Consider the following 13618-nt stretch of genomic DNA (forward strand, 5'->3'; position numbering starts at 1 on the left):
TTTTTATGCATATTTGCTAGTGAAAGTGATAAATTTATCAAACTTACCAAGATGATTAGTATGCATGCATAATAACTGATTATTATACAGTATGTCTATAATGAGTGATTTGTAGTCTATCATCTCTCTCTAACGAACTAACCTTGCTCCTTACAAATAACACAAGTCTTTATAAAATTATTTTAATCAATCACTTATGTTTATGTAAAGCAAGAGCTAATTCACCAAAATATATTATTATAGTGTCACAAAAAGACTTTCAAAAAAAATTCTCCTTATATTTTCTTTTAATAAATATTCTTGACATTTTACAATTTTCTGATGTGTTAAGGACCAAAGTTACGCTCAACTCCTTTGCTTTGAAGAAGACCCTGCTCAACAACATAGAAATAGAAAAAGTAGGAAGCTATGTATATCTGGGACCATAGGCACCGGAGACTAGAGGCTGAGGCCATTTGAATCCCCCAATAAATTTTGTAAGGGGGCTGAGCGCCCCAATAATTTCTGAAAAAAGCAATGTAATGCACCCTCCCTCTCCTGCATACGGACTTGAGTCCCTTATATACAGGATGACAACAACTTTCAGCCCCACCCCAATGTTTTCTTCATGTCGCCGCCTCTGCCTGGACAAGAAATTACCATAGACAACAGAAACCATTAATGGTTCCGTAATCACACAGAATTAGTTTTTTGTCAAAAGTGCTCCATCCGATCCCGATTCTTCTGTTCATTTCATTAATAATGATATAAGTAGAAGGACTGGGATCGGATGGAGCACTTTTGGCAAAAAACTGAATTCTGAAGAGCCATATGCCATTATGCCTGGAAAAGAAGTGTTTAACCAGTGTGTGCTACCAGCACTGACTTACGGAGCTGAACCAGGGACACTTAAAAGCAAGGAACTTACAAGGAAACTTACAAAGAAATGAATCACTTGGATAAGAAGCCACACAAAGGTATATGATATCATGAAAAGAATTAAATGTTTAAAATGGAAATGTGGGTTGCACATATTGCAAGGCAGGACAACAGATGAACCACAAGTATCCTGGATTGTACCCTAATGGTGTTAAACGTCCAAGAAGGTGTCGCCATGCAAGATGGATTGACGAAAGCAGAAAAGTGGAGTCCACTGGATGGCTAAGGCATCAGACATAAAAAAATAGAATAATTTAGAGGACACCGTCATCCAGCAGTGGATTGAAAATGGCTGATGAGTTTAGGCTGTAGGCCAGTGGTTCTCGAAGCAGACTAAGTGTTGCGGCTCCTAGGGGCATTGTCAACCTTTGTCAGCAGAGTTGCAGCGAGCGAGTGCTCAGCGTTTTGAGGTTTTTTTCAGAGTAATCTGTGGACCCCCCCCCTTCCTGGTTGACAAGGTACAGTTAGTTCTTATCTGAAAATATAATATTGAATCCATAATACATGAGTTTTCTGAGCAGCATGCTCATTTAGGAAGAGCCGTGCCATACCACGTTTCACATTTTTGGCATATGTCCCATGGATTGACTCACTGGTATGTTCTGTTCTGAACATCTAGACATTAGTTAATGAGTGGCTGCAGATATTGAATATCTAATAAAGGAAAAAACCCATAAATATTAGGTTTTGATAATCCTTGGCAACTGGCAGAAATAGATGTGAAGGCCTGGAGAGCATGATTGGTGTTTGTCGCTATGTTAATTTATATCTACAGTTAGAAATTACTTGAATATAGACATGTCACTGTTCAATTACAAGATGGTTTTATGTTTCATCCAATTTCTTTAGTCTAGGCTCCGTGCAGAATGTTTGAGTTTAGCCAAAAGTGCGAAGAAATCTTTATAATCCATGTCAATAACGAAACTAGCTTTTACAATGCATTTTTAAACACTTATACCAGGGGTTCTCAAACTTTTTTCCACCCGTGCCACCCCTTTCCCCCATTCAATGCTTAATTGCGACCTCCCTGCCCATTGTGGAGCAATTTCCCTGGTAAAGGTTGGAGGCACACCAGGGTATCACAGCACACAGTTTGAGAACCCCTGACTTATACTGTATAGCAATGCTCAAAGGAACAGGAGAAGAGTAGTATTATATAGGTTGTCTCATTGTGGCATACACAAAGGGGGGGGGGGTGTTGGGGTTCTAACCCTTTGCCTCAAGCCGATATTATAGTGTTATTTTGCAGGGAGAAACATGAACCCCTCCCTTCAGAAGAAGAAAAATTTAACCCCCCCCCCCCAACTTCAGAAACATGCTTTCAAAATTACAAAAAGTTTCCAAATGACTTCCAAAAGTTCCAAAAATGAGTTACTTAAAATCTCAACGTTTGCTTGAAGAAAATGGTATGAAAAATTAAAGAAATTGACTTTTTATACAGTCCCTGTGTGCTGAAAGTTCCAAGTATTGAAATGTAGATCTTGCTCTGAAAAGTAATTTGCAAAAAAGTTCATGTTTTTAAATGCAATATTTATAAAAATATTATATATAATGTTGCAATGTTTTGGGAACTTTGTGGGCACTTTCATTGGCTCAAAAATTTCCATTATTATTGATTGTACACATATAGAATGAACTCAACTCTTTTATTTTTTTATTCACAATAAATAACATTTACATTTTTTTGACAATTACAGAATTTTTACAACTTTGAACTTTTTTCAGTTTCACCATTTGTAGACACTTTCAATCATTGAAGACAAATGCTGAGAGCTTCAGTCAAATATCTCTGTTAATATTGCGTTTAAAAATGTGATTTTTTTTTTGTAAATGGACTACCTTATGGCCACATTTGCATTTCACTAATTAGATGTTTTAGTATACAGAGTTGATATTAAAAGTTAATCTTTATTTTTTTATCTATGCCTTTTCTTATCTAGTTCTCTTGGAAAATTGATGACATTTTGAATAACTTCATGCCATCTGGAAATTTTTTGTAATTGAAAGTATGTTTCGAACAGGCCTATCTGTTAGAAAAACACTTTGAACTTTTTCCGGGGAGGGGGGGGGGCAGCAGCAGCAAAGAACACATAATCAATGTGTGTGTACCGGAAAAAGATATATGTGGTATAAGTGGTATATACGCCACTTATAGTGTGTTTGTTTTTTAAAGCCGGGGGGGGGGGGGTTGCCCCCCTCCCCCCAAATGACCAAATTACTGGCCAGGTTTCTAAAGCCAACGGTTGCAGCGATATCCGTTGTGCAAACAATTTGAACGAACGACAGCCTGCATAGGATTTTCCATTATAGGTGGAGTATAATAACTAAGGCTTAGATTTTTATGACGTAAAGTTGAAACATTATTCATTGGTTTAAAAACTTGAAATTCAGGTTTTCAACCTATCTGCAATAACATTCCATTTTCAGGTCATAAAAATTTGGCCCCAATAATAACGTTATAGGAAATATGCTAGGACAGAGCCGTCTTAAGAGCATCATGGGCCTGGGCCAAATGGTTTTTCTGAGGCCTCACCTAGCAAATTCTAGAAAATTTCAAACAGATCTCACTTTTGTGAGGGCCCCCGGGCCCTGCCCGGGTAGGCCCATATGTTAAGATGGCACTGTGCTAGGACTAGAAAAATGATTACATCGGCAATTACCACTATAGAGGGTATCATTATACACTGTAGTACCATAGATTTGAGCACAATATTCTTGTCATGTAGGTTGCACTAGCTTCTCTTGCAAGTATCAAGGACATAGAGCTGATTGGTGTGAATTTGAGAGTGCACCGCATCATCGCAGAGTCTGGTTGTTTGAAATCACCATTGAAGGAGGACATTGCAAAATTGTATCTTCTGTGGGAACAAGTATATGACCAGTAAGTGAAAAATATATATCCTATATCTAAGTAAGAACAGACGGACATATAACTAGCATTAAGTAAGTTAGAAATATTTCTGTGCATGAATTCTGTTTAATTTACGTTTTTCATTGAACTTTAAAGGTACAGGGATTTATGAAATTTCTCTTAAGGTGTCATAACTTGTGTTGGTCACCCAAATTATAAACTGGTTTGATAGTAGTCATCTGGGTATGCAAGCATATATGTTCTAAATTATTTGACATTACTTGGGGGTGGAGGGCTGTTTGAAAGGTGCATGGGTTCAATGTGTGTACTTGTGGTATTTAAGAAAACAATGAACATTTTATCTTTCTAGTCCCATAACTGCAAGAAATAGTTTTGAGCCATTAGTTTCATGTTTTGTCAGCATTTTCTTTTTATTTAAACCACTGTAGAGTCTTGTGTTACCGTGCTGAGTTTTTATCTGTGAATATGTGAAGCATACAACACCAAACTGGGGAACATTATGTGAGCTTTTAGGCAAAGTATTGATTTTCTACCAGGTCTGATCATAATTAAGTCTCTTTTGATACAAAAATATGTTCCTTGTGCATAGATATGCCAGACTTAATCAGGGTCACATGCAGAAACAACCTTAGGAGGAGGGACAAGGATATCTTTCCCACAGAAATTGTGAGTTATATACCAACCTTCAAAAACCATTTCAATTGACAGAAACTGATTAAAATAGCACGTAAAAGTATTTTCTTTTGATATTTAATTTTTTTTGCAAAATTATATAAAATGTTTTAAAATTTTTGTTTTAAGAAGGGCATGAGCTTTTCCCTCCCCTCAACTCTTGCATATGTCCTTGTGCTTAAGCATTAATTGAACGTTTTGTTTTTTTAATTGAGAAAATCAGCAGGGGAAAAAACATACCTTATTCTCATATATTTTCCGGCATGCCAGAAAAGAATGTAAAGGAATCGTGTAGAAAATTTCCATTTTTATAAAAAAGTTACCTAAAGATGTATTTTGCCTCCATTTTTTGGAATAACTCCAGGAATATATTAAAAGGGTTAATTTACTGTAATTCAATAAATATAAATTCATTGAATTGAATAATATCAAAAGTTACTATCGAGACCTCATTCTCTCTGCCATGCCAGGAATCAACTTTTCCAAATCATCAAAAAACTGTTGTTCCTAGATTTTTCAGCATTCCAGATTGTGTGTGTGTGTGTGGGGGGGGGGGGGAGAGAAATACATGCAATATTGGGTTCATGCATCTTTAAAACTTGGGCTTATCCCACGATATTTTGGGCTACTACATTTGTTATAAAGATAATCTGAAATTTTCTTTTTTAATACTACTATCCGCTGCCATTGTTCCAGTCATCAATATTTATTAGAATATTGAAATGCATATTTCAATATTTAATAGTTTGTGGGAAGTTTTTTTTTTTGTTTTGCATGGGTTACACAATGTTAAATTTCTCAAAAAACGTATAGCCTAAACCTTACATTACAGGGTCTTTATAACTAAAGTTCAACTTTGAAATGGCCATAAAAGGGAAACTGCTCGACAAAATGTTATCAAACTTGGTAATAGTTTACAGGCATTCAATTTTTCGCAAAAAAAAAGTTCTTTAACTCACCACCAGCAGGGAATGATGCTGTATGCAATATTGTGAAAAAAAATAAGACGTGAAGACACAAAATAAATTGATTAAAACAGCAAGTGAAAGCTTTTTATTGCATTGTTTCTGTGAAGCTTTTTGTGAAAATAGCATGTAAATTCACGAATATATGAATGTTTTCCATAAAAATTCCAATTTTCATCGATGATTGATTTTTGCTTATAACATGCAGAGTTTTTAACCAATTTTTACTAAATTTTTAGAAAACATGATACTATACATGACACATATTGTATAGAAATTATTATAGAAATGATTATTAATTTTGCATGCACAAGGAATATAAATTTTATTTTTCATAATTTGATTGCCAGATATATAGTGCGACTTATATGGAAATTCTAGTTGAATTTCGTGAAAATTCAGAAAGATATTCACAGTATTGTGAACTGCAATTTTGAAACTTGCTGAAAGTTACTGAATGATAAGGGGTTTTACATAAATTCTTGCTTCAATTATTTTCTGCTACGTAGTTTTTGACTTCAGTTTATTTATTTTGACATCATACAGGTGTGTTATGCTGAAACATTTCTCTCACATAGCACTAGACATGCATCTTTGCTCATTCACATAATATTGTGGGTTTATTCCCAAAATAATCAGATAACAGAAAATAATCATATACCAAATTTTGGAAAACCCCTCATCATTCAGTTACTTTCAGCAAGTTTCAAAATTACAGCTCACTGTATTGTGTATATATCTTTCTGAATTTTCACGACATTCAATTGAATTGTTCATATACGTTGCACTATATATCTGGCAATCAAATTATGAAAAATAAAATTTATATTTCTTGCGCATGCACAATTAATAATCATTTCTATAATAATTTCTATGCAGTATGTGTCATATATAGTGTTGTTTTCTGCAAATTTCGTAAATACTAATTGAAAACTCTGCATGTTATAAGCAAAAACCATATGATGAAAATTGGAATTTTTATAGAAAACATTTATATTTTCGTGAATATAGGTTCTATTCTCACCAAAATGCACAGAAGTATTGCACAAAGTTAGTACAATATTTTTCCAAAGTTGCAAATAATTTACAGCTTCTTCTGATACAAGACCAGGGTTGGTAAAAAAACCGGTTTTTTTTGAAAAAAACCAAAAAACCAGGTTTTTTGGTTTAAACCAGGTTTTTTTGGTTTAAACCGGTTTTTTGTTTTAAATAGTATTAACATTAAAAACAATGAAATTTCTGAAAAATCATTCAAACTTGTAATAATTAACTAAAATAAAATGTTTATTAATGCAATTAACACTATTCCCATGCTAATTAATCAATAAATATTTATTACATTTTAACAAAAACCATTTTGCCATTTAATTATTTTTTGCTTAACTCAATGGATTACTGTGTGTTTGAAAATTCTTTTAATGTTATTATTAATCATATAATATATAAAGGTTTTTCTCCAGTTACTTTCAGTATACTTAATTACAAAGCTATTTTGCAAAAAGTAATATAAATTAGGTGAATATAATGCATTTAATGAAGCATAAATAATGCAGATTAATTAACGATGATTTACGATATACAGGGTGATTATAACTAAGGTTCTGATTTCAAAATACTGTAAAAAAAGAGCGATTGTCAGAATGACTTGAAAATTGACATGAATATTCCTGAAAAAATTCAATTTTATTTGATAAAGGGGAAAAAATACTTAAAAATGTAAAATTAATGACATCATCCAACACGTGGGAAATTTGCTTGCAGAATGGAAACAATAGCCAGTCATGGGAAAATTATAACTTAATTATAGCATTGCACGAGTCCATAATTCACGGAAACATCACAAAAAAAATGAAGTAATTGAACAAATAACTACAACTTACTCAAAAAATTTTAAATATGTTGTCCACCACGTGTTCTGGCTATGAGGCTGAAAGCACAAATATTCTTGTTCAACAGCAGAATCGGAGTATGCCATGGTCATAATGTGGATGTGCTTGCAATTCAGCTTCATTAAACCAAACGTGCCCCCATGTTAATATTCCTGAGGAACTTCTAACATATAGGGGATGTGCTGGAGATTGAAATTCACCAAATTTTGCAATCTGACCACTGTTTATAACATTTTGAGGTACCCCCACAGCCAGAAGTTGCAAGGGTTAAGGTGCATCCTGTCAAAATGGGTCTTCAGCAGCTGCTTTGCTGGTATTGCAATGTGCATCTTGATAGAAGTTCTATCCACACACTGATGCTGTGGAAGTGCCGAAATGATGTGGTTGCACAAAATAGATTATACTGCTGGCCAAGTACAGCATCGTCTACTTGCACATTTTGCACTTTTTTCTTTTGCGAAAGAAACGTCCATTGCTTCAGGAGTATCCATGCAAATTTTCAGGTCATTCCGATCAGTACTTATTGTATAGTTTTGGAATCAAAACTTAAATTATAATCACCCTGTATATAGCTGATTATTTTTTATAAATCTGTTACTACTATACAGTAGAACCTTGATTAACTGGGCTTAACAGTGTGTGTGTGAAATTATAAAAAAAACAACTATTGAATATATTAAGACTGGGAGATATACAGTAGGAGATGTGCTACTTCTTATGGGAATGAAAATGTATGTGAGGTAATGTAACAACTAGTACACTAGTCTTTGTCCTTCAAGGACAGCTGGTGTCTTTATTGGATTATAGGACCACTTGCCCCTAGCATGATGGTGTCACTACTGTAGCTGCTTCTTTGTGAACGGAAAAAGAAACCCTGTGAGATAATACACCACTACATTTAGATGTGTGATGCAATCCTTATTCATGAATTTGCTAAAGATAGAGCATCAGAATGTAGCCAAAGGTTAGAAAATGTTGTAAGAATGAGAAATTTTGGCTTTTGTATATAACTTTAAATGACTAAGATACTTCATATGAAAAATATATATATATTCTGGCCACTTTTATGAGACTTTTTGAAAAAAACCACTTATAAAATCTTATGTCATTTAAAGATATACCATCAGAATGTACCCCAAGGATATAAAATGAGGTAAAAATGAAACATTTTGGCTAATAATGAACAAATATGATATTTTTCTGGGAAAAAAATGATATTTAGGCCACTTTTATCTGATTTTTTGAAAAAAACCAAAGTGGTTTTTTTAAAAAAACCAGTTGGTTAAAACCAAGGTTTAAACCAAACAACCCTGTAAGACTGATCAAAAACATTTTATTTAATTTTTTGTCAGTCCCCTAAATGAACTTGTGACTAAATTTTGACTGAAAATGGTGAGTACCAATATAAGGTATATATATGATCAAAATTTCATAATGATTTGCCCAGCATTTTTCTATAAATTTGGAAACTTAGTGCACTAGAACACTGTTGAAACATAGTGTCTATGCAATTGTGAAGATATATGTTGAGATTTTAAACATATCATGTGTAAAATAAAGTCTGACACATTATTGATGTCATAATCTCATAGTTATGTAACAAAAAAAAAAGGAATTTTCCAATGAAAATTTCATTGATCATATTTTAGAAATTCCTGCGTGTGGTTTTGAAATTTTTTTTTATGAAGACACACAATACATTGATGTATTATGATTCGAAATACGCATACAGTAAAACCTCGATAAGTTGTCACCTCAAGTTATTGAAAAATTATGACGGCTTCAGCAGAGTGACGACTTAAGCAGGGTGTCAGTTTGAATGTGCAATGTTGCGAAAATCGTATAAATTTAAAGTAATATGCCATTTATTAAAGTTTGAATCAAAACAACAATATTAAAAAAATTTATAGATTGCGAAAGGAAAAAAAATAATAGCAATTTTTTACCTTTTTTATCTCTTACTAATTAAATTATTGTGGTAAAATGTACTGGTATACTTTGATATATACTAGTAATTTTTAATTTATATAGACTAACAGAGCAACTGTTAGAATAGGTAGCTTTTCTTCATAACAGAACTTGCAATTGCACATTAATTTTACACATACATCAAATTTAATTTTAGTGTTTAAATTCATCAGTAGTTCATGATGCAACTACAAAGTAATCTCAAACACTTTTGACGTGGTGGAGGGGCCCTGGGCAGGGAAAAGTAAACAGAAGACTTCAACTTGGGAAAGAATGTCTAATTTTTTCAACAAAAATATTTTGTTTAAATTTCAAGCCCTACATTAGTAGAGCCCATGCTTTCTATGATTATTTATCATCTGTGCCCGCGCGTTGCACTTTGACTTTAACTTGATTAATTTGATTTACATAATTTTTGATTACCTTGCACTATATGTAATCTTTGACGTATCAATAAATTTTGGTTTTGCCGGATATGCCCTGCACCCCCCCCCCCCACGAGGTTGTGGGTGGGCCGAAGTGCTTACGTTGCTTCTTGAGACAGAAGAGCCTGGGTGTCTCGTGGTTTCTCCAGTAGAGCCCATGTAGGAATGAGATCTAGCTCGAACAGTCCCTAACATTGCAAAAACCTTAGTTGGGAACTGAACTTCCCCGGCGTAACTTTTGTTACTTAAATTGTACTGTTTGGGTATATAGGATTTTATGGTGACTTTTAAGCATACATGGCAATGCTGTTAACAAGCTCTATTTTTTAATGGGAGCCATAAACATAGTCTGTTCCTTTTTCTCAAACTTTTTCATTGTGACAAGTTAACCGAAATTAGTGACGAGTAAACGAGGATTTAATAACATTGTTGTCTATAAAAACTGAAAGGATCTAAAGAAAAATAACGACTTAACCGGAGTGACGACTTAATGAGGTTTTACTGTATATTGATATTATATATATGTTACAGTAAATGTGATAAACTGATAACTATGCATAGATGCTGTTTTCTATGTATAATCGCCAATCACCTTAGCAAATTTCATTGCATTTATATATATACGTTTTTGCAATGATTATGCATAATTCAGAATGGAGGTAGTAAGTCTGATTGATGTGGAAGAAATTACATTTAAAAATGTATAATTTAATCACTTAACAGTTTGCCATATGTGATACATGCACTACACCAGAGGTCTTGAACTGTTTTCTAGTTGTGAGCACTGCCTATACACATTATCAAAAGAAGAGCACACTTATTGCAAGTTTGACATATGAATGCATGGATGGTTTCAACCCTTGAATGCAATTTGTATAAGGTGTTTAATTGGGATATTGATCAAGTGCTCTTGAGCCCAAAATCGGACATGAGCATTGAGTACTCTGGTTTGCTTCAGGGTGCCCTGTGGTGCTCACAAGCAATGGATTGAAGATGCCTGCACTACAAATATTTTGCCATGAAAATTAAATATGAAAGAGATAGAGGAAAATAATTTTTTTTATCGCTCAGTTTATGTTGGCTTTCTTTATATTTATCAATATATGCAAACATAACCAACATTACGATCAAATTCATCATCTTAGACTGAAGTTCATGCAGAATGTCTGGAAAATTTTAATTGATTGACAATTCACAAATATGAGCTATGTATTATAATCACAGGCAAATGTGATAAATCCGTAATATTTATCAAATTTACCATAATGGTCTGTGATTTTGCATAATTTATCACATTTATTGCAACTTATATATGTCAAAAAAATATATATTGCGTACTCTAATACATTCAAATTTGGTTAATTCAAAGATTTGAAGTCACTGAGAACAAGTTCAAATTATCCAATTAATCTATCTTGGATCTGTAAAATGCAAGGTATGAAAAAAACATGATTTAAAAAAAAATTAGATATTTTTAATTGAAATTAACTGCTGTACATTAATTAAAGCAAATCTTGTTAATCATTAAAAATGCATATTTTCCTATCATCTACCTATTTTTTTAAAATTTAATCTCAAAAATTTTATCCAGCATTAATGAATAAACTACAAATTAACAAAATAAACGAACTACATGCAAAAATATGAACACCAAAATTCTGTGTTTATGCGATATGACAGGTCGTTCAGCCCGAATTAATTTCAGGGATTAACATTTCTCGTATAGAGGAATGCTTTTATTCATGAGAGCTTTCCCTCGCTTTAAAGTGAATGCCTGGAGATGATTCATTATCACATATGATGCAGTGTTTCTCGATTCACTACATGTACACTCTGTGTATAACACTAAAGGGTGATTCAGCATCAAGTAAATGAAAATAATATTCTACATACAAGATTGCTTCTTGCACAATTGGTGGTGCATTTATTATGATGTGTTTCCGACTTGCATGATGGCGCTTAATAATTTACACATTTTTATTCTTTCACAGATGTAATAAGTTTTGGTAAAAAACAAGGGAACACTTTAACCTTTTTACATTAAAATTTCAAGTCAAACGGTATTTATGTTGGTACAATATCTATTTAAATTGGCAATTAGGGACACAGAATTCACGGCTTTATAAAAAATAATTGCTCTGTTTTTTTTTATCAGGAAAACCCCAGCACCCATTGTGATGCATAAAAATTGCTTAGTGCAGTTATATCTAAGTTTAGCTCCCTATATTTTTTTCTATGCACAAAATCTAGAAATTGAACAGCTGTCTTTCTGCATTGTATCTAAGGATTAAGTTCAAGTTTATATCACAGATCGTCTATATTTCTTTTAATCAACAACTTTACATCTCTCTCATTTCAATGACGTGTACCATACTAGGTTACCTTTAGTTCAATATCATTGAAGTTAAGTAAATAAAAAGTGAAATTTAAATTTTGTGATTTAAATCAATGATTTAAAAAAAATTAGTGATTTATATTGGGATTTTATTCACAATTTAAACGGCATATCCTGGTAAAATAACTACAAATTGCAACTTAATCATCAACTTCATATTCATTCATTCAAACCGAGCACAACTCCTATAGTTGCCTAGTATTGCCTATGGCGTATATGCCATAGGCAATTTACTGCCGATTAAGTTGTGCCGGAAGTATGAGTGTCCCCCCCCCAAATCCCCCGGGCTACTAAAGCGACTATATACTAAGTGTACATTGCACAAAATACATTCAACTGCCTGACACCTGACCAGCTGTTGCCCAGCCCTCAAAGTTCAGCCGCTCAACCAGCATGGTTTCAAGGGAGCTCAACATAGGACAATAATTATCAATCATTTATCATATGTTACAAACCTGTTTCCCAAATTTTATAAATTTATAATTATAATTTATCTTAGGTGGCTACATTATTCCACTCCTGTGGAATCAGCATCACTGCAGAATTTCTTAACTATGTTCAAAGCCTGATTTACGCAAACAGTTTATGATCATTCTTTATGAAACTTTTTCCCAAATTTTGCTTATCATTCTTATGCTTCAAGATTCATTGAAAGACTGGTTATTTGTGGATATGAAGATTAAAAAGAAGAAAATTCATCACTGTCCCCACGGGGTTATGAACCATGGTCTTTCGCTTGCCGGACGAGGGCTCTACCATCCAAGCAATGGAAGCAGATAAATATTTCAACCTTGGAGCATATATATATGTTGAAAGGCTCCGTGCATGGATGGCGGCAGCAATCAACTAATAGCTCATGAATGACATAGGCCACCAGATGGCCACATGCATATTGAAATGTCCTCTCCACATGTTAATACAAGATTCATTGAAAGACTGGTTATTTGTGGAGATGTGTGTGTGAAGATTACAAGGAAGAAAATTCATGAGCTACTAGTTGATTGCTGATGCCGTCCATGTGCAGAGCCTTTCAACATATATATATATATATATGCTCCAAGGATCAAATATTCTGCTTCCATAGCTTAGATGGTAGAGCACTCCTATGGCAAGCGAGAGACTGGGGTTCGTATCCCCAAGGGGGCAGTGATGAAGATTTACAAGGAAAAGAAAATTCACATCTCCACAAATAACCAGTCTTTCAATGAATCTCGTATTAACAAGTGGAGAGGACATTTCTATAGTCTTATGCTTGCTATCAAGGAAAGGTACTTTCATTAGCGTATTAAAATTTGTATTTTCCGATATTTCCAATTTATTAAAAATTCAGAATTTGAATGGTACACCTTGATCCATAGGTTGAAAAGCATAATCAGTATCAAGTGGTACAATCTCAATGCACTGCAGCTGAATAATGTTAAAATGGGCACTAAATTATCAAAAAAAAAAAAAAAAAGTTGAGGAAAAACACTTTTTTATTGGTTTTTAAAAATTTGTTCAACAGCTTGATTAAG

At 33.4% G+C, this 13618-nt stretch overlaps 1 protein-coding gene across 2 annotated transcripts in view; it reads left to right on the forward strand.

Annotated features, from left to right (window-relative positions):
* LOC149081769 (uncharacterized) overlaps positions 1-13618 on the forward strand; it is a 380853-nt gene that overhangs the window by 336387 nt on the left and 30848 nt on the right. For both annotated transcript variants that reach the window (XM_089237205.1, XM_089237207.1), the window contains one exon: positions 3645-3799. In XM_089237205.1, coding sequence (XP_089093331.1) covers positions 3645-3799 — 155 coding nt within the window. The remainder of the gene's footprint in view (positions 1-3644; positions 3800-13618) is intronic.

The sequence above is a fragment of the Pholcus phalangioides genome, unplaced genomic scaffold (assembly GCF_987345545.1).
Source record: "Pholcus phalangioides strain wild (caught in Gottingen) unplaced genomic scaffold, Ppha-v1.0 ptg000009l_1, whole genome shotgun sequence".
NCBI lineage: Eukaryota > Metazoa > Arthropoda > Arachnida > Araneae > Pholcidae > Pholcus > Pholcus phalangioides.